We start from the raw sequence: 24,705 nt of genomic DNA on the forward strand, positions 1-24,705 counted from the left end.
AGTAGACAGGTGTCCAATGACTGCACGGAGCCCAATAGCCTGGGCGGCTGGGCTGGCTGGGGAGAGGGTGGTGGCTGATGGAGGGCAAGGTCCTGGGCCACAGAGAAAATGGAAAGGAGGTAGAAAGGGCTTGAGTTAGAAGGAGGAGGACCCTGGGTGTTTTTAACCATTGTTTTTTGGTTGCTGGTACTGGGGCTTGAACTCAAGACCATGTACTCTTGCTTAGCTTTTTCCTTTGGCTTAAGACTAGTAGTGCTTTAGCAACTGAGTCACAGCTCTATAGCCTGCTGGGCTGGCTTAGAGCCACTACCTTCAGATCTTAGCCCCTCAAGTAGCGAGGATTCAGGTGCGGGCTAGGTGTGAACTACCAGCACCCCGCAATTTTCTGTGTTTTTAAACAGACCCAGAGCAGGCCGGCAAGCACAGGCCTTGCATTTCTACTCTGTGAACTGGCCGGCTGGGTGACCAAGGGCAGGTTTCTTGTCTTCTCTGGGCAGTTGTGAAGGGGGTGCAACTCCTGTATCATGCAAAGGCATGATCACCAAGAACCATGGTTAGTTCATGCCAAGTGGGGAGGGGGGAGGGCACACACTGGAAGCCTTACCAGGTGGGCACCATAGTAGCTGTGCTGGCATGAACCCTGCCCAGCTCTGCCCAGCTGGCCTGAGCTACCTGTCCGGCCCAGCCCTACTCTCCAGTCTCCTGTAGGGGATTCATGATGGCTGAAAACCTGGAGAAGGAGTACCACCTCCTGGAGGCTGCCTGGCAGGTGGAGGGGAGCTGGGCACAGGCCCCCCTGGGGTACCGGGCAGTCCTGCTGCCGGCCAAGGGTGTATGGTGCCATGTTTACTCTTTGTCCCAGGAAGACCTGATGCAGGTCACTACTGAGCCAAGCTAGCCATGGCTAAGTCTCCAGAAGTAGTCACGGGATCACCATGACGTAATGATAATTAGATCATGGCTGCCCTCAGATCCTGCTTCATCACGCCTTTCTCATTAGGATTTCTTCCCTTGCGCAGATCATGGAAGCTCTGATTTCTCCTCCCATTCCACTGGGGACTCTGCTGTATGCCTGAGAGGGAGGTACCGAGCCGTCCAGGCCTGGCTGGCTCTCCCCATTTAATCTACAGATGTGGAACTGCATCTTTATGCCCAGTTTTAACATTACTCCATAGCCCACGCTTCAGTCTCATGTAAGCAACACATTCTCCATCAAAAACCAAAAGGCCAGGACTAGAAGAGCTTCCTGAGAGCTGAATGCATGGAAGGTTCTGGAGGGTGGTGACCCCACTTTCCCCCTTCACGTCTCTCCATGTGTCCTCTATACCCTCCACCACAGATAGTCAAACCCAAGTGCTTCCTTGAGTTCTGTGAGCTACTCAAAACAACAAAAAAAGGATCCACCAGTCACCAGTGGCTCACACCTCTAACCCTTGCTACTCAGGAAGGCCAGATCTGAGGATTGAGGTTTAAGATCAGCCTGGGCAGAAAAATCCTCAAGATTCATTCCCCCCTGCCCCTAAGGCCATCTTAAACTCCAGCAGAGTCTAGATGGAGGGTGGGGTATGTGGAGAACCAGCTACACTGTCTTGGTTTTGATGAGTTCATCAGCTGACCTGTTATAGCCATGTAGGTGAATTGGGCTGTCTCTCCCCCCTCCCCATTCCCACCTTTGCACCCCGTTGAGTATCTGGGAACCCCCACATATACCCCTAGCCTTTCCACACTGATGCATCCTGACACTTGGTCTGATACCCAGTGGGTGTCCAGCAAGCCTGGGCTGGCCGATCACTCCCTGGGCCTGACAGCACCCACCATGGGGCCGCAGCCAATACCCACGTTGCTGTGTAGACTCTGTCTACAGTGCAGCTCTGCCAATGCAGTGCAGAGCCAAGGTTTGCAATTCAGTATTTTATTCGCTGTGTGACTTGTGGGCCAGCACTGTCCGCAGCCTTGGCCTGCCATAATGCATGTATTCCTTCTGGTCACTCTACAAGGCTAGCATTGTGTCTAAATTTGGCAGATGGAAAAGATGAGGCAACCAGGGCACAGAGATATTAAGCAACTTGCTTGAGATCACACAGCCAGCAGGTGACAAAAAGCCCCCAGCCGAATGTCCCAGATTTTGTGCTCTTGGCTAGGAGACAAGTGCTGTCACACTCAGGTGAGTTGCCATGGTTACCACAGTGCCGCTCTCATTCACTTCTTCTTCTGTCCTGGGAGCAAGGACCAGTGCCCTTTGTCCCTCCCCAAGACCCTGAGGCTGAGCAGGAGGCCTGAGCTGCCAGGCAAACGCTTGCCCTACAGGCAGCCTGAGGTACAGCCTGACCCAGGTGGCTGTTTGTGCCCTGGTCCTACTCAGACTCCTCCCTTGGTCCTCTGAACATGTGCAGACCTGGGTAGCTGCCTGTGGCGTTGGTGGCCCCGCCCCCTCCCTCTGATGCCCTGATCTTCATCCAGCACCACCTGCTACTGCCATTCACTCTCCAAAGTCACCCTGTGCAGGGGACTTCAGAGGCTCCTCAGGGGGGAACCAGACCAGAACTGCATTAATGAGGCTCTGGAGACCCATGAGGGGCGGCCATCTGGAAAAGGTGAATGCTGAGGTCGCTGGACACCTGCCGGGGCCAGGCGTGAGCTAGGGTGGGGAGAGGAAGAGGCGGCAGCCCCAGGATTTTCCAACTCTTGTCACATCGTGTGGTCGGTATCCCTTACTGCCCAGCCTTGGCCAGCCTCAGGGGGTACACGTGGGAACATATGATCTCTAGGGGCCTAGAGTCTTCATGGCGTCTCACGGGCTGTCCTCCTGGCCTGTGTCAAGTTTGCTGGGGGCTGATTGCAGTGTGAATAGCCTCTCCCTCCCCATGCCTCTGGGGCTTCAGCCCTTCTACTCAAGCCAACCTGGAGAATGCCCTGGCACCTCCTGGCCCACTGTAGCGGACTGCCAGCTGGCACCATAATCCCTCTGTGTCCCCTGCCTCACCCCAAGTATACACTCAAGAGCCCCCCACCACCCTGGGTGGGAAAATTCAGCACTACAGCACTGCAGGAAGCCCGGCTTACCCAAGCTAGAAAGCAGAAATGTAGGGCCTCTCTCCGGAGATAAAGAAGATGGGTAGGGACCTGGGAGAAACCCCACAAATAAGCCCTAGGGCAGGCTCTCAGGGGTGCTGGTGGGGAGGTGTGTGTGTGTGTGTGTGTGTGTGTGTGTGTGTGTGTGTGTGTGTGTGTGTGTGTGTGTGTGTGTGTGTGTGTGTGTGTGTGTGTGTGTGTGTGTGTGTGTGTGTGTGTGTGTGTGTGTGTGTGTGTGTGTGTGTGTGTGTGTGTGTGTGTGTGTGTGTACGAAGGCCGCTCCAGGAAGCAGGGGTCAAGATGAACTCCCTTGGCACCTGTTGAGGCCAATTGCCTGCTGGGACCTAGAGCAGAGTCAAGGTCTGATTAGTTTCTGTGTCCTGGAAGAGCTGGGCAGGGGTGGGAGGGGGAGACCCCGGGGGCAGCTGGGCTCTCTGACCCAGCTGTTCAAGAAGAAACAAAGATCAACTCATTTCTGTGCCTTGAAGCGGCCCATGATAAGAAGCATATGTGCTTGGAGGGAGCCCACCCCCCCTTCCTCCCTGTGGACCTCTAATGCCCTACGCCCATCCGTGTGCTATGGTTACCAGGGATTGAGGCCAAATCCAATCTGTCAATTTCAGGTGATGAATGATCAAACCTTTCCTAATTTGCATGTTAAATTTCCTCGTGGTGGAAATAAATAGCCCGAGTTCATCAGGGAAGAGCTTTTCTCTGGAGCGGTTCATGAAAGGCAGCAGACAGAGCTTCATTTGCATGTTCTGCACCACAACTCTGGGGAGTCTGGGTCCCCAAGGCTGCCTGGACTGGCCCTGGAAATGCATCGTCCACTGGGAACTGGGGTGAGGGAAAGAGAGGGAGAGAGGGAGTGGTGGGTATGCACATCTGTGCTTTCCAGACTGTTCCCGGCAGAGCAGCAGGCGGGGAGATCCATGTCCCTCACTCCACCCTCACTTGCAGTGTGACTCTGGACCTGTCCCTGCCTCTCTAGGCCTCAGTTCCTGTGGTTTTCTTGGGGGAGCTGGCCCTTAGCTTTTTTACTCAAGGCTGGTTTTCTGACATTTGCGCTGTAGCTCCACTTCTGGCTTTTTGCTGGTTAATTGAAGCTAAGAGTCTCACTGACTTTCCTGCCCAGGCCGGCTTTGAACTGTGATCCTTAGATCTCAGCCTCTTTAGGATTACAGGTGCAAGCCCACTGGTGCCTGGCGAGTCTGTGTCTTTAAATAGGAAGACAAGCTGGTGCTGTGGGTTTTTGCATCTGCCGTGTGAGGGCACTGAGGACACACCGGGTAGCTGGGCAGTGCTGCAGCTGGGGACCCCACAGAGGGCAGGGAGGGACATCCAGGGTGCCTGGGCACCATGTCTGGGATACGGCAGCTCCTCCCTCCACCTCTGTCCACTGCTTTCTGGAAATGTCCTCCGGTTCCATCCTTCGCCATCCAGTGAACACAGGGGACACGGAGGGAAGAGGCCTCAGCGGACATCCACGGGGAGGGGCTTGATCGGATGCAGGGGCAGGCATGGCCCCAGGTCCCCAGGCGCCCAGCTGGGCACCCTGGTAAGGCCCAAGCAGTGCCTGGTGGTGACCGAGGACATATGCCCAGTCCCATTGCTGCCATTAGCTCTAGCCCCATTCCCTGGTAGTCATTTCTCCATGAGCCTTGCTGTCCCAACTTCAAGACGGCACTAGGCCTACAGCTTAAGGTGATTGGTGGCCACACTCTCCCACCCCCCAGCACCCCTCTTCCTTAGGCTAGGATCCCAGGAGAAGACACCCCTATCTACTCCCAGCTTCCTCAGAGTGGAGGCTCCCCTACCCCCCCCCCCACATTTCCTCCCAAGCCAAGACCTATTAAGGAGAGGGTGAGGAAAGAGGTTGCCATGGAAACGGAGCCAGCTAAGGTTTCAGAGGCTCTGGCTTCTTTTTCCGCCTTTCCTTGTACTCTGTGAACTTATTAGTTTTAATTGACATAATCATTACAACGTCCATGGGGGGGGGGTGTCACAAAGAGCCAGCTGGGCCTCTTGCCCCGCCCCCTAGGCCCTGGCCCTCAGATGTCCTCCCTGTCCTCCCTCCTCTCTCTCTCCCATGCATGCACCTCTCCTGTGGTTCTTCCTGTCCCTTACGGCAGACACTGACACCGGCCTGGACCCCCCACATCGAGGAGGGAGGCTAGGACAGGCTGGAGTTTGGGGCTCACCAGGAGATGTTTCCAGATGTTTCTAGAAGCCATGTTAATGATGTCAAAGGTAACTGGGACTGTTGGTCACAGCCCATAACCTCTCCCATGGGTGCCTTGGACACTCCCTAAGGTGGCCTGGGTGGACAGTTTATACGTCAGGAGCTGGGAGAGGGGGATGAACACTGCCCCGTCCATCTCACACTGATGGGTCACTGACACGGGCCACCTGTGGGACAGGAAGTGGCAGCTGCTTTGGTGGTGATACAAACTGGGAAGGGCCTAAAGAGAGTCCCGCGGGGGGACCAGAGAGGCAGCCAGCACTGTGTTTCCCCCCTTCTGTGCCAGACCAGATGGGGCCAAGCTAGGCCCAGCATGGCAGGACCCCTGTCAGGAAGGGCAGTTCTGGATCCAGCTGGGAAAGGCTTGCGGACACGGGTGCCTGTCTGTAGGATGTTGGCTTTTGAACGCAGGGTGATGTCCCCAGTGTACATCTGCAGGGTCTGGAGGCACTGTGGGGTGCCACGTGTGCTCTATGGGCATCCCGTGGCTAACAGTCAGGACCGCTACAGAACAGCTCCTGAGCAGAGCCCGCCCGGATGACAAAGAGCCCGCCCACCTCCAGTGCCAACAGCACTGAGTGGCTGGTGCACGGCCCCAAGGGCTGTGGGCTGAAGGCCCTCAGAACGGTGCCACCACCCCTGTTGTGGGAGGCTGGGCCCACGCATGAAGACAGGGATCTCAGAGCCAGCCTCAGGGTCAGGGGAAGGACAGTGAGCCGGGCTGGGGCCTCCGCCTCTTCCCGCGGCTCCTCCTCCTCCTGCTCCTCCCGGCCCACCTCTCCCATCCTCCCTGTGGGTTACAACATTTCTAAACTCGTTAACTTTTAATTACTACCTTCCCTGAGCCTGAGCACACTGGCTCGGTGCCATGTACATCTCTATTAAAATTCAATTTATGTCCATCATAACTAATTCCTGCACTTCAGCCTTCAATTTTCAGACAAGATGTCCACACACATGGCCTGTGGAACCGGAGCAACTCTCCAGGAGGCTGGCGGCAGACAGGGGAATCTGGCTGCCAAGGAAGAGGTCAGGGTTTCCCAGGACAGTGGGAATGAGGCCAGGGAAGGAGGAGGGGGTGGGGTACAGTGGTCCCATGGGAGAAGCAACGAGGGCGGGGCCCACAGTTATTTCCAGGGGGGCTTCCAGACTGCTCTTTTCCATTCACAGCCATCGATGACCAGACACACTTCTGTGCATCTGATCTTCTAGGATAAACCAGGCCAGGGAGGCAGGGATTAAGTCATTTGCTCAAGGGCAAGCGGGTCAGAGACAGGATGGGGACTAGTCTAGCATTGGCCATACTGGACCGTGGAAGGGAAGCTTGGCTGTCCCAGAGAACCTTTTCAAAGTGTACATCCAGGCACCTGACAACTCAGCTGCATGGGGAAGCAGAAATAGGAGGATCACACTCCAGGGCAGCCTGGGTATCAAGGTACACCCCCATCTTGAAAAAAAAAACAACAACCAGCATGTAAAGGGGCTGGCAGGGAGACTCAAGTGGAAGAGTACCAATTACAAGTGCAAGGCTCTAAGTCCCTTAATAGCTCCCCCCCCCACCCCCCTCCCTGGCCCAAAAAGAAAGTAAGAAAGTAATCTTTCTCATTTTTTTTTCTTCTCTTGGAAAGGACAATTCAAGGATTCCGTACAGATTTTGGCAGATAACAAATTCCTTGAGATAACCCACAGGCCCCATTTCTCCCATTCAACTACTTCCCTTTCTTGCCCTCTCTAGCTCCTCGGCCACGCTGGCTCCTTCCCACTCCTCTGGCCCCAGTGTGTCTGTCCATGAGGTTTCCTTGGCTCACTCCAGAGCCAGTCAGTGCTCTGGTCTGGATGTCCCCTGTGGAACTTTTCTTTTCATTTTTTCTTTTTCTTTTCTTTTCTTTTTTTTTTTGTCGGTCATGGGGCTTGAATTCTGGGCCTGGACGCTGTCCCCGAGCGCTTTAGCTCAAGGCTAGTGCTCTACCACTTGAGCTACAGCTCCATTTCTGGTTTCTGTTGGTTTATTGGAGATAAGAGTCTTATGAATTTTCCTGCCTGGGCTGGCTTTGAACCGTGATCCTCAGATCTCAGCCTCCTGAGTAGCTAGGATAACAGGTGTGAGCCACTGGAGCCCCACCTATGGAACTTTCTTGACATCTACTTTTTCTTGATAGCGCTCATCCAACCCATGCTGGTGTCACTAGCAGCACCCTTACGAGGTAAGGGCCTGGCTGTTGTGTTCTGCTGCATTGTGAGCATGTGACATGTGGTCATGTGACAGGTGATGTGTGGTCACCAGGCTGCACTGACTGTGTGAACGATGAGGTCCATAGTCCCAACTGTCCACCTGTCCACATGCCTTGCCTTGGGTCTCCCCAACTCTGCCTCTGCCAGGCTGCTCTTCACTGTCCTCACTTCCTGCCCCAAACCGACCCCTGTTGGAGGAGCAAGGGGCCATTATCTCTTGCCACTCCTGGTTTCTTTAAGCTCAGAGGTCTGGACTTTGAGCCAGGTGGGGCATATTTTGCTGGTTGTTGACTGCACAGACCTCAGCCAATGAGAAGCTGGTCTCTCTCCCTGCAGGTGGCTTTTTGTGAGTCGCTGTCCTGTGCAATCAACAGCGTACACTGAGAGGCCCACAGTGCCATGCACAGATAGGCAGGCACGTAACCGTGGCTGGTGTTTGTGAGACATGCTAACAGACGCACAAGACCCTGCCTGTCTGTCCAGGTCCTTCCCATTGCCCTCGGCACGTCCCTCACTGGTCACTCTGTGTTGCTGAGCACCTCTTCTGGTGTGGGAAGGAAGAGTAGGTAATTGGGCAGGCTCATCCTGGGAGCGCTCCACTCACGTGAGAAAAGGATCTCATAATGAGAGAGTCAGCTTTGGCTCTGTACCCGAGGTGCATCCTGGGCTCCTGCCATCTGATTTGTCTCCCACAGGTGTCTCACAGTACCTGCCAATTCTTAAAACAACAACCACCACAACGAAAAGTACCCAGGCTGGGCTCTGGTGGCGCATGCCTGTAATCCTAGCTACTCATGAAAGACCATGAGCTAGTTATCTCTAAGTACTAAAAAAGCTGGAAGTGGAGCTGTGGCTCATAGTAGTAGAGTGCTAGCTTTCAGCCAAAAACAAACAAAAAAAAATGGCAGGGGCAGTGCTCAGGCCTTGAGTTCAAGCCCTGGGCCACCATAACAAACAAACAAAAGAGTTTTCAGGACCACAGTAGTGAGTGTAGGACATGGGTGCAGAGTACAATGTGAACACAGAGGAGACCGATACAACTATACCACAGGTCCTGGTGGTGAGACTAACTGATTCGGCCCATGACTACTGACACAGACTCCTTGGATACCACTTATTTTATATCTGTCATGCCGTGATGGGGCTTGCCTGAGGATCGCAGGTGGTTCTCACCAATGAGCCTCAGTGGTCAGCATCACTGGGCCCCATTCTGAGGGCTGTGGCCCAGGGTGACAGAGCTGTAAGGGTCTGATTGTACTCAGGCTTCTTCTAGCCATGCCTGGGTAACTGCCCCTCCCCGAGTCATGTGACTCCTAACATTTTGGTTAATGACGTGCCACATCCACAATGGTAGTTCCATAAGATTATAACGGAGCTGAAAAATTCCCAATGCACAGTGACAACACAGCCACCGTCACATCACAGCTCACTACATTGCTCCCGTGTCGGCGTGAACAGACCTACGCCTGCCTGTCATACAGGGATACAGCACGCGTGGTCACTGGCCAGCATGTGATATTTGGAGAATCAACAATGGTAACAGGTTTGTCCATCTACTTCACTCAACTTTCGTCATGATTTCCCTGTCACCCCTTCGAGTGACAGGGTATAAAACACTCATGGTAAGCAGCATGGAGTAGGCCAGGCACAAATGCATATGTCTTATGCTCACCACGGCTCTGTATTGCATTGAAAGGTCACGTCGTGTGAGCGACCAAAAACCGAGCACACTGTGTGTTGTTCACACAGTGACAAAACCACTCAAAGATGCATCTAGCACGACTGAACTTCAGATACTGAAGATTGCTTTTGTGTAATGGTCATACACACATACACAGACACACACCTCTCTCTGACACACACGTGCGTCTCTTAGGTACATATGTGTGCACATATCTGTCTCTTTGACGCACATCATACACACACATTTACACACCTCTCACACTCACACGCATTTAGTTGCAAATCCTGCCAGGAATCAAGACTTAGAAATTGTCCATGAATATAAATCTCCTTCCTTTGGAGAATCAGGGTAGGAGACATAGTTAAATTTATGGCAGCACATCTAATCTTATTTTCTTGCAATGTGTGGAGTAAATTTAGCCATTTCTCTGCCTGAGAATTGGACATTATCACCTGACTTGATGCCAGGGTTTGTGAAAGACGAGAAACAACTCGGAATCAAGCAGTAGTCAGAGAGCCACAAGACGTCAGGCAGGCCAGCTCCACTGACGGGGTGCCACTTCCGGTAGCACTGATTTCAAAGGGAAATCTGGAACATGCTCTGGGCCCCAAACAAGGAAGTGTTCAAAATTGAATGAGGACAGATCACATATGTGCAATTTAGCTTGAAGAGGCTCTATTGGTTAAATTTGGGTTTCACTGAAATCAGTAATGATATGGATGGATGGATTAAAAACACTGAGTGAAAAAACAAATTCTATACACATGTCAGTTGTGTATTCAAAAAGCAGTATAACCTATAAGTTCACATTGATGTTAAATAATTTTAAGGGGATACGAAGACAAAGATGTTTGCAAAGGAATCCTAGTGATAGGGAAAAGAACACTGATCATCACCTTACGACAAAGACAACCCCTCCCCCCCCCCAAAAAAAGTAAGAATTGATTCAGGTAAGTCTTGCCCATGGGGGGCTGCATAAGCACTTCATAGGTGGCTCACAGATTACAAGGGAAAGCAATGCCTGCCCACCTGGCTGAGGGAGAGATCTGGTAGACATCACCTCGACCAAGTGGTCAAACCAATCAGTACCTCTAATGGGGCAAACTGATGGCAGGTGCCTTCTAGCACCTGGTGTATCCGGTACACCCATCTCTGCCACACATTTGCCAAAAGATTTAATATGAATTGAAGCTCGAGGATCTAACTGAACAAATTCACACTGAGGGATATTTGTAAAACTGGTTGGGGGGGGAGAAGATAAGGAAGGATTACAAACTGTCATGCAAATTAAAGGCAATGTGTGGTCTTTGATGAGCTCTTGTATCAAACAACAATATAATCTCCTTAAGTGAAAGTGGACAAATTTGAATATGGACTGTGTATTGATTGGGTAGCAGAATGGCATCTGTGTTAAATTTCTAGCTGTTGTGGTTCTGTAGTAGAGTGCCTTGTTCGGATGTGATAGGTTTCTATAAGAAATTCTAAAGTAGTTTAGCAGAAATAGCACAGGAGAGAAAGAGTGCCATATCAACAATTAGTGAATGGTAAAATGTACACACATATTTCCAGTACTATATTTACCATTTTTAAAAAAAGAGATTTAACAATTTTCAAGCATCTGCTGTGTGCCAGGTCTTCCCTGGGGACAAGGATGGCATCGTGGACACAGGTGGCTCCTACCTGTCCACCACCCTTTTCCTCCTTTGCTCACAGCCCTCCTCCTCCTCCCTGCCAGGTGGCTGGAGAATAGGGAAGGACTGTGCCCTGGAGTGGCCATATGTTGCAGACTCTGCCAATTGTTTTTTTTTTTTTTGGGTCCAGTCGTGGGGCCTGAACTCTGGGCCTGGCACTGTCCCTCAGCTCTTCAGCTCAAGGCTAGCGCTCTACCACTTGAGCTACAGCGCCACTTCTGGCTTTTTTCTTTTTTTGCATATGTGGTGCTGGGGAATCGAACCCAGGGTCTCAGGCATGCAAGGCAAGCGCTCTACCACTGAGCCATCCTCCCAGCCCCAGACTCTGCCAATTGTGGTGATACTCATGCCACTGTCCGCTGTGATTGGTCAAGAATGATCTGAGCTGAACCAATCAGAATTCTTCCCTGAGACTTCCTAAGTGAAATGTCTACTTGGAAATCAGGCAGATTTTAGCCTGATTTCCCTATCTTCTCAGGGTCACTGAAGTCTAAACTTAGAGGTGGACACAGCTGAACAGCCTAGAGGGAAGAGGGCCTGGCAGTGTCAAGTTCTAGGATATAAGGTAGAGTATCTGGAACTGGAGGTTCTGACCTCAGTTCTGGTGGTTGATTTTCATTGTATGCTGTAAGTGGTTAGAAGGCAGGGTGTAATGGGAGGTGTCATGGACAGTCAGAAGAGAGAGAAATCTGTGTGTGCAGAAGAATAGAGAGAGCAGAGGTGAGGGAGATACTGGGACAACACAGGTGTACAATCAGGAAAAGCTTTCTCTGTGTGTGTGTGTGTGTGTGTGTGTGTGTGTGCATGTATGCATTTGTGTATGTATGTGCACACCCTTAGTTTTTTTCACTCAAGACTGGCACTTTACTACTTGAGCCACAGCTCCCCTTCCAGCTTTTTGGTAGTTAATTGGAGATAAAAGTTTCATGGGCCTTCCTGTCTGGGTTGGGTTCCAACTGGGATCCTCAGATCTCAGCCTCCTGTGTAGCTAGGATGACAGGCGTGAGCTGGTGCCCAGCATGAAACGCTTTCTGAAAGAGAAGGCATTTGGGCTGAACCCTATAGGACAGAGAAGATTCCAAAAAAGGGGGTGATATTCCAGCTGGAGACAGATTGGGCAGAGCTACCAAGGCAGAGGAGAGAAGAGGAGATAATTGGAAAAGTATCCTGAAGTCCAGGACAGTTTGTACTACGCTAGCTGGAGAGTCAGGTAAGGAAGATGGCAGCATCAAGAGCAGACCGCCGAGTCCTGGGGGTCACGCTGAAGAGTGCAGTCCTGGCTTTGTGGGCACTGTGAGTTTTTCCTGACCAACCTGTGTTCAAGCATCTCATTGCCCCATGCCAAGGCAGCGCTGCTCCTGTAGTGACAAGGCAAAGGGATGAGTTCCCCAAGTGGAAGCGCATTTATTTCCCCTGAATGACTTCCACCCAACACAGCTATAAAATGGTATATTTGCATTCTCCCACTGCTTTGTTTTGTAGAATTTGCAGAGCACAGTTAGCAGAAAGATTGCTAAGGATAAACATTAAGGAAGCAATTGTAGCAATCCTTCCTCCAGTAGCAGCAGCATAGGGGGTGGAAAAGAATTCCAGCTCTGGAGTCGGACGACTTACATTAGAAGCCTAGCTCCACAATCTGAACTTGGGGGGGAATTCTTTAACTTCTCTCAACTTCAGTCCGATCATCTGTAAAATGGGGAAGTGAACTGGGCCTACTCATAGCAGTCCATGATATAATCAGAGTTTGAGGTGTGTGTGTGTGTGTGTGTGTGTGTGTGTGTGTGTGTGTGTGTGTGTGTGTGTGTGTGTGTGTGTATGTGTGTGTGTGTGTGTGTGTATGTGTGTGTGTCTCCTGAGCTTTAAACTCAAGGCCTGGACACTCCTTTAGCTTTTTCATGCAAGGCTGATGCTCTACCACTTGAGTCACATCTCCACTTCTGGACTTTTGCCAGAGATAAGACTCTCATTGATTTTCTTGCCTGGGCTAGCTTTGAACCATGATCTTTAGGTATCAGCTTCCTTAGTAGCTAGGATTATAGGCATGGGCCACTAATACCTGGCTTACATGCCAATGTTGACCATCTATTAAATTCTTCTCCTCATCCCTCTCCCCACCCAGGATCAGGGCTTGAACTCAAGGCTTCATACTCTCATTTAACTTTCTTCTTCATGGCTGGAAGCTCTAGCACTTGTGCCATGACTCCAGCCTAGCTTTTTGCTGCCTAATTAGAAATGCAGGGTCACAGATTTTTCTACCCAGGCTGCTTTCAAACCACAATCCTTCAGCTCTCAGCCCCCTGAGCTGGGATTATAGGTGTGAGCCACCAGTGCCTGATACACAGACAATTGTTATCATTGTTTTCATTGTTATCATTGTCATCATCATGGGCTTCATGAACAGCTGGATCCAGCTGCCACCTGGGTACCATCAAGGACAGAAGTTGAGTATTTCAAAGGTGGCCCATCCCAGGGGTGAGTGAGACTGGTTCTTTAGCTGCTTCTGTGCAGTGCCCACTCTGGACTCCCAGCTGTGCAGAATACCACGGCAGAGGCTCTGAACCAGATCCAGAGTGGACTCTGCTCCTCCAGGGTCTTTCTCTAGCTCCTTCCCACAAGCCAAGGGCAGGCTGTGGCCCCCCATTGCACACGCCTAGCATGCCACCTGCAAGACCTTGGTGCCCACTCCGCCATGCCTACTACTCAAGAGAATACACGAGCACTTTAGACACTGCCCGCTGCCCCAACTGAAAAGTGGGCCTCCAACAGACAGATCGTGTAGGGACTGCTCAGGGAGGCCCCTCTGGATTCTTGGGAGATGGAGGCCCACATCGCTTGCTTCCTGGCCCGGGTCTCTGGCTGTTCTTCCTGCTTTGACCTTTCCAGCTCTCCTTCCCAGGCTAATTGCCAGGTGACACCAGCAAATCCAGTGCAAGAGACTGGGCAGAAAGGGATCTGGGGGATGGGGTCCTGCTGAACTCCCGGCCTCCCAGCTACAAAGGAAGCTGTTCTTCTCTGGAAAGAGCAGCTCCTCAAGCAATTAAACCCCTTCCTCTCATTTGCATTCCTGTCCCTGGCCATAGATTTGTATCAACATCCCCGGGGCAAGACAATCTTGTTTCTCAACAAAACCGATTATGCACATCAGGCCTGGGGATTAATCACCAGCCACAGGCCTGGGAGCCAATAATAATAATAAAAAAGGCAGAGATGGGAGGATAAGGCTGGAAGACACAGAGTGTCCTATTCTGTAGAGCCTGGAAAGCAGTGGGCCGGTGGCCAGGGAGCTGTATGTGTGTGTGTGTGTGTGTGTGTGTGTGTGTGTGTGTATGTGTGTGTGTGTGTGTGTGTGTGTGTGTGTGTGTGTGTGTGTGTGTGTGTATGTGTGTGTTGGGGCTGGGGAGGTAGCTAGCTGCCTGCCCTTGATTAGACTCTGTTCTTCCCTATTCCTCCCAACTTAGCCCTGTCCCGGGGAGAAACAGGGGAGAGAGGCCCAGGGGGACCTAATGTTTGGGAACCTGGGCATATGTAGAGAGTGGTGCATTCTGGGTGAACCACTTGCATGATCCACCTGAACTGTCCCCCAAATGGAAGCTGTCTCTCGCCTTACCACCCCACCCCAACAGCTCCCCAAGTCTGCTTCCCCAATGGAGTCAAACCCCTCCCATAGAGGGCTCTGGCCCTTCATAGCTCACTGCTGGTAGTGATCCTCTAATACAACATGGTCTTAGCCTGTCTTCCCACTTTTGTGTGGGAAGTACCCTAGTCCATCATCCAGCTCTCTGCTGGGCTCAGTAGGGCAGGGCAGGCCCTGGTTTGGGAGCCTTCTGTCAAGCCACCACTCCACACCAAGGCACAGAGCCCCTCCCCTCCCATTCCCCTTTGGACAGGGGCATTGTCCCGGGCACCAGGAGGACAGAGCGGGGTGGGGCTTGCCTGTACTCCAGGGAGAACTTGGTCAGCTCCCTGTTGTTGTGGAGCCACTTGAACTCCAGGGGCCAGCTGCCCTCGGCCATGCACGTGAGCACCAGACGGTTGCCCTCCAGGTGCACCTGCGTCCGCACGGGCTCCGTCTTGAAGTAGGGGGCCACGTCATCTGCGGGAAACAAAGGTACAGAACCACGTTAGCCCTCGCTCTGCTACGTGTGTTGGCCCACTCTGCTCCCAAGGCAGGCTGAGCTCCCCTAGCCCCAGGCTGCGAACCTCAGAAGGACTTGAACTTGAGCCTGTCTGACTACAGGGCATGGAGAGATGGGGCAGCTCCCTGAAACCCCTCCCCACCCCCCAACCTCAGCCAAAGGCAGGATGGATTTCCCCAGAAACTCAAGAAGGTAGGTGGAAGTTAACTGCCAGGATGGCAGGTTCCTGTCTCGCTCCCCAGGGGTGGGGGAGGCTTCTAGGGCAGATGGCATTAGCATTCCTCCATGGCACACTTCCAGCCTTTGTTGTGAACCTGCCTCAGCCACCCTGTTCATGCCTGGACAGCTTCCTGGGGAGAGAAAGCCTGCTGCCTGGGCCAGAGGAGAGGGGTTTGGGGTTATGCATCTCTGTAGGGTGGCCCATGCCTCTCTGGCCTGGCTCAGCCCCACAGAGCCCCATGGCTGTCTTGACAGAGACACAATCCCTCCCCTGTCATAGACTGACTGCTCAGGCTAGTAGCTTCCGATGGAAGGGAGCCTTTTTGTCCCTCTGGCCAGTGAGAAAGAGGGTAGAAGCGGAAGTAGGCAAGGGGGTTGAGGGAAAGATAGGGGAAGGGGAAGAGGAGGGAAAGAGGTCCAAGCCTGTCCTGAAACCCCTGACTCTTAGGGGTGTGTGTGTGGGGCCTGGGGGAAAGAGCCAGAAGGCAGTAACATGAACAGAGGCTGAAGTGTATGTGGAGCCCATTGTTCAGGGGTGCTAATGCATGCCCACTTAGCCACCCCATGACTCCAGGGCTTAGGACCCACATTTTAGAAAGGACACACGGAAGCCGGAAGATCAGCTACAGAGAGAGGCAGAGCCTTGCCGGCCCCTTGCTCAGGCCTGCCCGACCAAGCATGGGAGGAGAGGATGGCCACAAGGCAAGAGCCGAGATTCAGAGTTAGTGTGTCCGCGGAACCCCAGGAAGTCCCAGAAAGCACCAGGCAATGAATACTGTGTCCTGAGGACCCGCCACGTGTCCTGAGGACCCGCCACACGTAGCTCAATGGCAGGCCAGGGGTCCAGCCCAGGCATGGCCACGTCCACCGCCTTCTATGGATCCCACGTGCTCAGAGCCACTCGGGAAGCTGCTGGCCCCGCAGGGCAGGCCCACGTGTCTGACTTCCACGCCAGTGAGGGAGCCTAGAAACATCTAGAGGTGTGTGCGTGCATGTGCTCACATCCCACCCCCACTGCTGCCCAGCTGGTAAGGTGGGCAAGTGCCCCATCCATGAACACAGAAGGGAACTAGCTGCCATCAGGGCCAAAGAGAAAGCAATGGTGCGAAGCTGGCCTTGTGCTGGCCCTGGGGCATCTATCCAGCATGAGGTTCTTTCAACACCCTGGCAGAGATCATCCTGGCATTGGCTGATGCCCCAAGCAACCTCAGGTTGCTTCCCCTGTGAGCCCAGAGCCCAGAGCTACCCTGCATTCTTTTTGTTTTGTTTTGTTGGTCATGGGGCTTGAACTCTGGGCCTGGGCGCTGTCCCTGAGCTCTTCAGCTCAAGGTGAGTGCTCTACCACTTGAGCCACAGCACCACTTCTGGTTTTCTGAGTGGGTCATTGGAGATAAGAGGCTCATGGACTTTCCTGACCGGGCTGGCTTTGAACTGTGATCCTCAGATCTCAGACTCCTGGGTAGCTAGGATTACAGGCGTGAGCCACAGGCACCTGGCTGACTACACATTCTTCTTCAACCAAAGAAAGGGAGCAAACAAAAGCAAGCAGAGGAAGGGGCTGCACAGGGTGGGGGCCTCTCTGCACCCCAGGCCGAGCCCCAGGACTTGGATCCTCCTCTCACACACAGTTCTAGCCAGCACGGGGCACCCACAGTCAGGATCAGTCAAGAAGGAATTAATAACTGGCAGAAATCACAGTGAACCATGTGTTAGTGGCTCATGTCTGTGATCTTAGCTACTCAGGAGGCTGAGTTCTGAGGATTGTGGTTCAAAGCCAGCTTGGGCAGAAAAGTCTGTGACATATCTGGGATGAACCAACAAAAAGGCAGAAGTGGAGGTCTGGCTCAAGTGGTAGAGTGCCAGCCTTGAGCAAAAGAGCCAGGCAAGAGCACAAGGCCCGGGGTTCAAGCCCTATTACCAGTACACACTCACACAGGCACACACACTGACGCATACACAATTGCAATATGTTTTGGGGTTTTACAACATAGCATCTCTAAGCCTTGTACCCTATCCCTAGGCCTAGGCGCACGATCTTTCAGAAAGCATAACTTGCAAAGGTTTGGGAGGCTCTTCCTTGAAGCCCCCGCCCCTGTCAGCTCCCCTTGCTATGGGGCTACAAGAGAAAGCAAGCCTGTGGATGGCTCAGAAAGCCAATGCAGGCCAGGGGCTCCTGACTGCTCTTCCAGGGTCTATCTGGCCAAAGATGTCTTCATTATGAGCTTCACACTGCTTGCTTGCGGGCGCATCTTTCCAAAGCTTTGATGAGCCGTCACGAAGAACCAAAGAGCTACTGAAGAGCGATCGCTTTCCGAGGAATGACCGCCAGCTAGCTGGAGGTGGTCATCCTGCATCCCTCCCAGAGATGCTTGTGTGTCTGGGGGTCCCGGGCCACCTCCAATTGAGACTAGGGAGGCTTCACCATTGGGGCAGTTTGCCAAGAAAAGCGACCTGTGTCCTCCCGGCAGCCAGCTCGGCTCTCGGCTTAACAAATGGGCACATTCTCGCTTCAAAGGCGCATTCATACTCGCCAGCAAGCTTTCAAGAGCCCTTTGAATTGCGTTTTTTAAAAACCCTCTGTTCGCGGATGTCATCCCTCGTTTGTTTTAAAACAATAACATTCCCAACCCCCGGAGATTAAATCCCTGCCTGGATGTGGGGGCTGACTCAAAATCAGAACTCTGTGTGTGTGTGTGTGTGTGTGTGTGTGTGTGTGTGTTTTGTGTGTGTGTGTGTGTGTGTGTGTGTGTGTGTGCACGTGCTCTGTACCCCGGCACCCCTGGCCACTGTCAATCTGCTCATGGGCAATTAGCTTCCAGGTCTGCCTTTGCTAGTTTGTTCCTCAGGTCTAAATGGGACCCTGGCAGCCTGGAGGAATGACGTGTGCTTGCATGTGCTGATGTCCGGGTTGCTGGAGATGAAGACTCTGGAGAAGAGAAGGGAGAGGAAGGGCAAACCTACCTTGAGCACCTGCTGGGTCCCAGCTCATGCCCTCAGTGCTCCCCATCCCTCCCCTCTCTTCCTCCAGCCTGGAATGAAAATCCTCTCTTAGAGCCCATATGGGGAGGGCACCCTTCCCACGAGGCCCCAGCTCTGGGGATCCTGGGTGGCACAGTAGCCATGTGTCCAACAGCCCATGTCCTCTTGGGCCCACGCTCATCTGAGGAAGGATGGCTCGGGGTGGGGTGGGGAGCTGGGAAGATGTGAGCTCGTGTGATGTGTGTGTGTGTTGCTCACATGTGTGCAGGGATACACTGTGTCCACACGTGTATCTGGGAATATCAGTGTGAGTGTGGGCACATCTGTGGCTGCATGTTCGTGTGTGTGTGTGTGTGTGTGCATGCACACACATGGGCACATGCGTCTGATTGCTGGTTGTGAATACACACGAAGGTAGGAATCACAGGGCTCGGGAGAGTTATGCAATCTCTGCTCCTCAGTTTCCTTCTCTGCAAACTGGGAGTGTGTTTGCCATGAGGACGAAGTAAATGAATGGACCTCAAGTGCTTAGAACTGAGGCCGGCATATGCCTAGGAGGGGCTGTGCTTACTGCAGGACTCTGTGTAGATTGCCACACGGCCTGGAGGGGAGATGCTGTCCCGTGGGTGGGGGCGGCTGCTCTTCTCAGCCTTCCTCCCAGGATGGCACAGTGCACACAACCTATGCCACTGCATGTACCCAGCAGCCTTGCTAGCCACCTTCACCCTCTAGACAGATAACCAAATGGAGAAATGTGGAGAGATGGCGTCAACACTGAAGGTACCATTTCTTCCACATTTCTTCATTTCACATCTCCACCCTTCCCCACACCTAGGATTTCTTCATTAGAATAAGTGATTCTAAAGTCTGCACAAAACAGCAACCATAAAAGAACAACCAAGAAAAGTCTGAGAAGGAATGGTCAGTGGGAAGAGATATGCGCAGACACTGGAGTATACTGTAAAGCTGCCATCATTTAAAAGGTGTGGTCTTCATGAATACACCAAAGAAGAAATGGGTCTCCGAGTCTACAAATGGATCCAAATGTATATGGAGATTTTTTTAATAGATGATGAAAGTAGAATTTCAAATCAGTGGGGGGAAAAGATCAATTATTCAACACATGGTTTTGGAACAACCCAGAGAAGCCATTTGGGAATTAAAAAAAAAAAAAAAACCACTTGAATCTCATCATCACACTTCATCTCAAAATAAATGCTAGAGGGATCGATGTTTTAAACATGAAAATGAAATTCTAAAAGAACTGGGGGGGGGAATCACAGAAGTTTAAAAATACACAATGCTGGCAAGGAGAGCCTACCAAATACTTTCTGAGCTACAGACGCTCGCGAGACAAGACAGATCGAAGCCTTCAGCTAGATGAAGATTCTGCACAGACAAAAGTAAACCCATACACATGAAAGGAGTGAGATGAATAACTACATGGATAAAGAGCTCATTTCTGCCCTCCCTCTCTTCTTCCCTCCCTCCCTTCTTCCCTCTTTCCCCTCCCCTCCCTTCCTCTTTCCTTCTTTCCTCCTTTCCTTCCTTCCTTCCATCTTTCCTTCCTTCCTTCCTTCCTCCTTCCTTCTCTTGTTCCCTTGCTCTCTCCCTCCTATCTTTGTGCCAGTACTAGGGCTTGAACTCGGGGCTTGGATACTGCCCCTTAGCTTTTTCACTCCAGGTTGGTGCTGTACCACTTGAGCCACACCTCTACTTCCATCTTTTGTTGTTGTTGTTCGTTGTGGTGTCCTGGAGATAAGAGTTTCACAAACTTTCCTTCCAGGCCTGGATTGGAACCAGGCATGAGCCTTGGATCTCAGCGTCTTGAGTAGCTAGAATTACAGATGGGATCCACTTAGCAGTGCCTGGCTTTACATTTTCTTGCTGTTAAAAAACAAAGTTCCTGCAAATCACTAAGAAAGAAAGATGGCCAGTGCAATAGAAAAGAATGGACAAAGGATAGGAAACGCTCAGAGAAAATGACAGACGACTCAGGCGTGCACGCAGAGCTACACCATACACCATTGGTGATAAGAGGGAAGCAAGCGAAGACTCAGGATATCATTTCCTCCCTGTTCCCCCGACAGCTGCACCTCCAATGGCAGAAGTCTCTGTGCTGGCGACCTCTAGATACACATTGGCAACCACTGTGAATCTGTGCATGCAAGATGCAGAATCTGTGATGGCTCTGGTCTAAGATTGTTTTTTCCCTTCAGGTGTAAATATGGACTTGATGTGGATGACAGGCTTTTCCTGGGAAAGGGGTGGTCTGGGGAGAGCTGGGTGGCAGGGGTGGTTAGCTATTGATGTTGTGGCACTTTTATCATGAGGACCGCAGACATACATTTTGCTCTGTAGAACACATACATGAGCTGCTTGGATTACTTGCTTTCGTTGTTTGGAGACAAAGTCTTCTGTAGCCCCACTTACCTCTGAATCTGCAATCCTCTAACCTTGGCCTCTCAAGTGTATTGGGATTACAGGTGTGGGCCACCACACTCAGCATCAATTGCTTATTTGTAATTAGATATGCATCTGTATGCTCCCATGTAAGTGTGTGTGCAGGGCTGGCTGGCATGGAGTAGCCCTGCTGAGGACAAAGGCCCCTGTGTATGATTCAGAGGTGCTACATGACTGGGGGGAGGGGAGGGGCTGTCCCTGACCGGAAGAGCCCAGTCCCTTGAACTAAGATCTGCCTTCAGCCAGACATTGGCTGGAGCCTCACACCTGTAGAATCACACACCTATAATCCTACTCAGGAAGCTGAGATCTCAGGATCTCACTCTGGAGAACCTTATCTCCAATGAACTGGCAAAAAGCCAGAAGCAGAGGCATGGCTCAAGTAGTAGAGTGCCAGTCAGGAGCAAAAAAAAAGAAAAAGCTGAATGAGACTGAGTGGCACTAAGCTCAAGCTGTAGCACAAAAAAAAAGGAAAGAAAGAAAAGAAAAAAAGAGAGAAAGAGAAAAAAGAGAGAAAGCACAGAGAGAGAAAAAAAGAGAAAGAAAAGAAAAAAGAAAGAAGAGAGAGAGAAAGAAAGAAAAAAGAAAGAAAGAAAGGCTAGTAAAAGGGTCTAGCCCAGGGTTTCCTTCTAATTTCCTGTAACAGGTCAGGGGCTAAGATTGCCATTCACCCCTGATAAGCCCACTAAATACCCCCATTGTCATCCCTAGACTCCAGGCTAAATAACCCCACACAGAAGCTAAGTTCAACTAGATGCTCCCCCCTCCCCCGCCCTCAGCCCCTTGCAGAATAATGTCATCTTTCTCCAGAGTGGTCAGATGCCCTCCACCTCACCCTCCAGACCCTGGACTTCCCAGGCAGCCTGGGAACTGCACCTCCCCTGGAGCTGGTCCCCTGGAATGGGGGAAGTTGGGGCGAAGGTCTTTCCAGGCACCTAAGTGGTCAAAGGATGTCCATCTGCCCTCCAGAGGGGCCTCTGGGCTCATCAAACACAGACAAATTCCTTTCTCTTTCTGAGGCCTTTCCTAGACGTCACTTCTAATAACAACAGTCCAGCCAACCTAGTGTCCCTGGAACAGGACGGAGGCTGTGGTGGTACCTGATCTTGCAGAACTTCTCTCTTATGTCCCTTGGCCTGACCTTCACAGTCCTCTTGAAGGACGTCTGGCTTGGGAGTCTGCATGCCCAGGAGTAGGCTGGTCAGGATGGGCCATGGGTCAGGGGAGCAGGGGCTCAGTTACCACCTCTGCCCCACCGAGTGTCTACCCACGCAGTGTTCTGTGTTCTTTACCTCTCTCAGGACCACAGGACCTGCTCAAGGGAAGGACGGTCACTACCTCCATTGTGCACACGAGAAGATCGAAGCCCAGAAAGGCTCTGTGATGGAACTCTGGCACCGTGGAATCGAGAGTTCTAGATATTTCAGTTGCTGTCCCATCAGTCCCATCTCACCCAGGGCATCATGGGTAGCGAGTGAACTGGCAAGGGGCGGGGCATTCGGGACAGGGTATTGGGGTGGGGGGGGCTGGTGGCCTTTCTCAACCATGAATTCTGAAGCCATTCTATAAGTTAGGCCCATTCCCACACCAGCTTGAAATGTTACAACCTCAGCCCCAGACTTGTGGGTGGGTGAGGGTAGAGGTGGTTTAGCTCAGGATGACCCTGACCCCTGGGATCCCTGTGGAGTACTAGGAAGGGCTGGTCAGCACCAGGAGGAGGGGGCTGGGGATGAAGGAGGTGGAGTCTTGAGGGCTTCCTGGAAGAAGAGGCTAAGCTGGGGACACCCCACCCAACGGCTCTGCTAATTGCTGGTATTCCCAGGGGCCACCCCTTTATCTTGAAGGGAGAACACCTTTTGCCACCCCCTGAGTGGGAGAAGATGAACTGGGTCTTCAGTCTCAGTTCCTAAATTAACTACAACTCGACAGGTGTCAGGTGCAAATTCACCTGCTAAGCCTCACCTGTACTTGTCTCCTCAGTGAAACAGACTGAAACCCTGCCCAGAGGCTGCCAGGAATCAGATGCACGCATGGTGTGTGTGTGTGTGTGTGTGTGTGTGTGTGTGTGTGTGTGTGTGTGTGTGTGTGTGTGTGTGTGTGTATGTATGTGTGTGTGTGTACAGGGGCTGATGAGATTCCCCCTATCCATTTGCTGCTGCTCGTGGTGTGTGTGTGTGTGTGTGTGTGTGTGTGTGTGTGTGTGTGTGTGTGTGTGTGTGTGTGTGTGTGTGTGTGTGTGTGTACAGGGGCTGATGAGATTCCCCCTATCCATTTGCTGCTGCTCAGCCTGCCACTCCGGGAGCTCAGTCTCCAATGGAGGATTTCCCCTGGGAGCCCTCCAAATTCAACTCCCCAGGCCACTCCAAGCTGGCTCAAGGGTGGATCTTGCCAGGTATGATGCTTCTTATCTGTAATCCCAGCACTAGGGAGGCCTAGGTTGGAGGATCTCCAGTTAGGGCCCAGCTTGGACTACATAGTGAGACCCTATCTTACAATGGAATAAATGATAAAACCAAAACCAAAATCTAAGAGTAAGAACTGAGTCATGAGCAGAGATGGCTTGTTAGGTCCTGAACCAAGTTTAGGACTGTAGTAGAGACAGCAAGGCTGTAAACATCTTTGTAGATGGATGTGCCTCATAAGATCTGAGACTCATACAGGTCCTCCTGCCACCTAAATCCAGTAGAGGAGCTGGACAAGGCCTGGCAGCTACCTAGGGTCAGGGACTGAGGGCCAGGAAGAGGCTGCAGGGCCCTGCTGGCCTCTGCTTTCCAAGTGGAAGTTGCAGAGGGCCTAACAGGTGTTCTTTGCACAAGTACCTTGCTGCCCTGTGTGGCCCTACCCAGCCAAGGGCCTCGGGCACCCCATCCCAGCCGTCCATCCCTTTCCTTTCTCCCTTCAAGCTCCACAGATGAGATGCTAATTGAGGCCCCACCCCCGCCCCTCCTGTCTCTTGGCAGATGCCCGGTCTGCTCAGCTCTGTGCTTCCTGCATGCCAAGTGCTTCATTAGCCAGGAAAGAAGGCTTTCGCCTTCCTTAATCTAATCCTCGCCAGTGACCTTCAGGAGCCAGAACCTTCTGACAGTTGGGGGCTTGGGTGGGTGCAACAATCAATTATGCTGCAGCCTGTGCAGCTGCCGCCGAATGAATTTCTCGCTCAGAAAAGCGTGTTCAAAAAGCATCTAATGGAACGGATCATCAATTTGTTTGAATACACATCTAATCTGATTAGGGGGGTGCCTGGCCACCAGGGAAGCCTGTGTAACTGTGCCTCGCCATGGCTTTGGGGAATTGTAATTGGGGTGGCAGGAGCCTGGGCTGGGGAAGAAGGGACATGTGCCCGACCCCAATTCCCAGTCTCTCGTCAGCTGGGCCCATTGTACAACCAGCCAAAAAGTTACAGAGAGGAGGAATGGAGGAGGTTGGGTGGAGGCTCTTATAGCCCAGCTTGGGCTACACTGTGAGATCCTGTCTCAAAATAAATAAAGAACTGGGTCATGGCAGGGATGGCTTGTTGGGTCTTGAGCCGAGCTCAGGGCTGGGGGAAAAGCAGCTGGGGCCTCAAGCGGGTTTGTAGACATCTTGTGGACAAATGTGTCCCACCAGATTTGCAATGCTTACACAAATGGTGATGCTTACATCTTATTACCTCAAGCATCTAAACCCAAGTGGGTTGTCTATAGCCCCAGTGCTGGAAACAGGAAGTACCCATGAATGAATGACAAGGCCTCATGGCCTGGTGGTATTAATAAAGTTCCCAAAGCTACAGAATGTGGACAAAACAGTCTCCAAGACTAGACTAGTCGATGCCTATACTTGGGTTAAACAGTGATGCCAAAGCTCATGGCCTTCCTAGAACCCCAGAATGTGACTTTATTTGGAATATGTGAATGCTAGGTCACACTGGAGTAGTGTAGTCCCTATGGGATGGGTGTCTGCTTCCTCCTCCTCCTCTTCTTCTTCCTCCTCCTCCTATTTACTATTATT

At 52.0% G+C, this 24,705-nt stretch overlaps 1 protein-coding gene across 1 annotated transcript in view; it reads right to left on the reverse strand.

The window, feature by feature from the left end:
* Sdk2 (sidekick cell adhesion molecule 2) overlaps positions 1 to 24,705 on the reverse strand; it is a 233,771-nt gene that overhangs the window by 110,158 nt on the left and 98,908 nt on the right. Inside the window, exon 2 of the mRNA XM_069993202.1 lies at positions 14,855 to 15,014. Within this exon, the coding sequence (XP_069849303.1) occupies positions 14,855 to 15,014 (160 nt within the window). The remainder of the gene's footprint in view (positions 1 to 14,854; positions 15,015 to 24,705) is intronic.

The sequence above is a fragment of the Dipodomys merriami genome, unplaced genomic scaffold (genome assembly GCF_024711535.1).
Source record: "Dipodomys merriami isolate MVZ:Mamm:240054 unplaced genomic scaffold, mDipMer1.0.p SCAF_42, whole genome shotgun sequence".
In the NCBI taxonomy this organism is placed as follows: Eukaryota; Metazoa; Chordata; class Mammalia; order Rodentia; family Heteromyidae; genus Dipodomys; species Dipodomys merriami.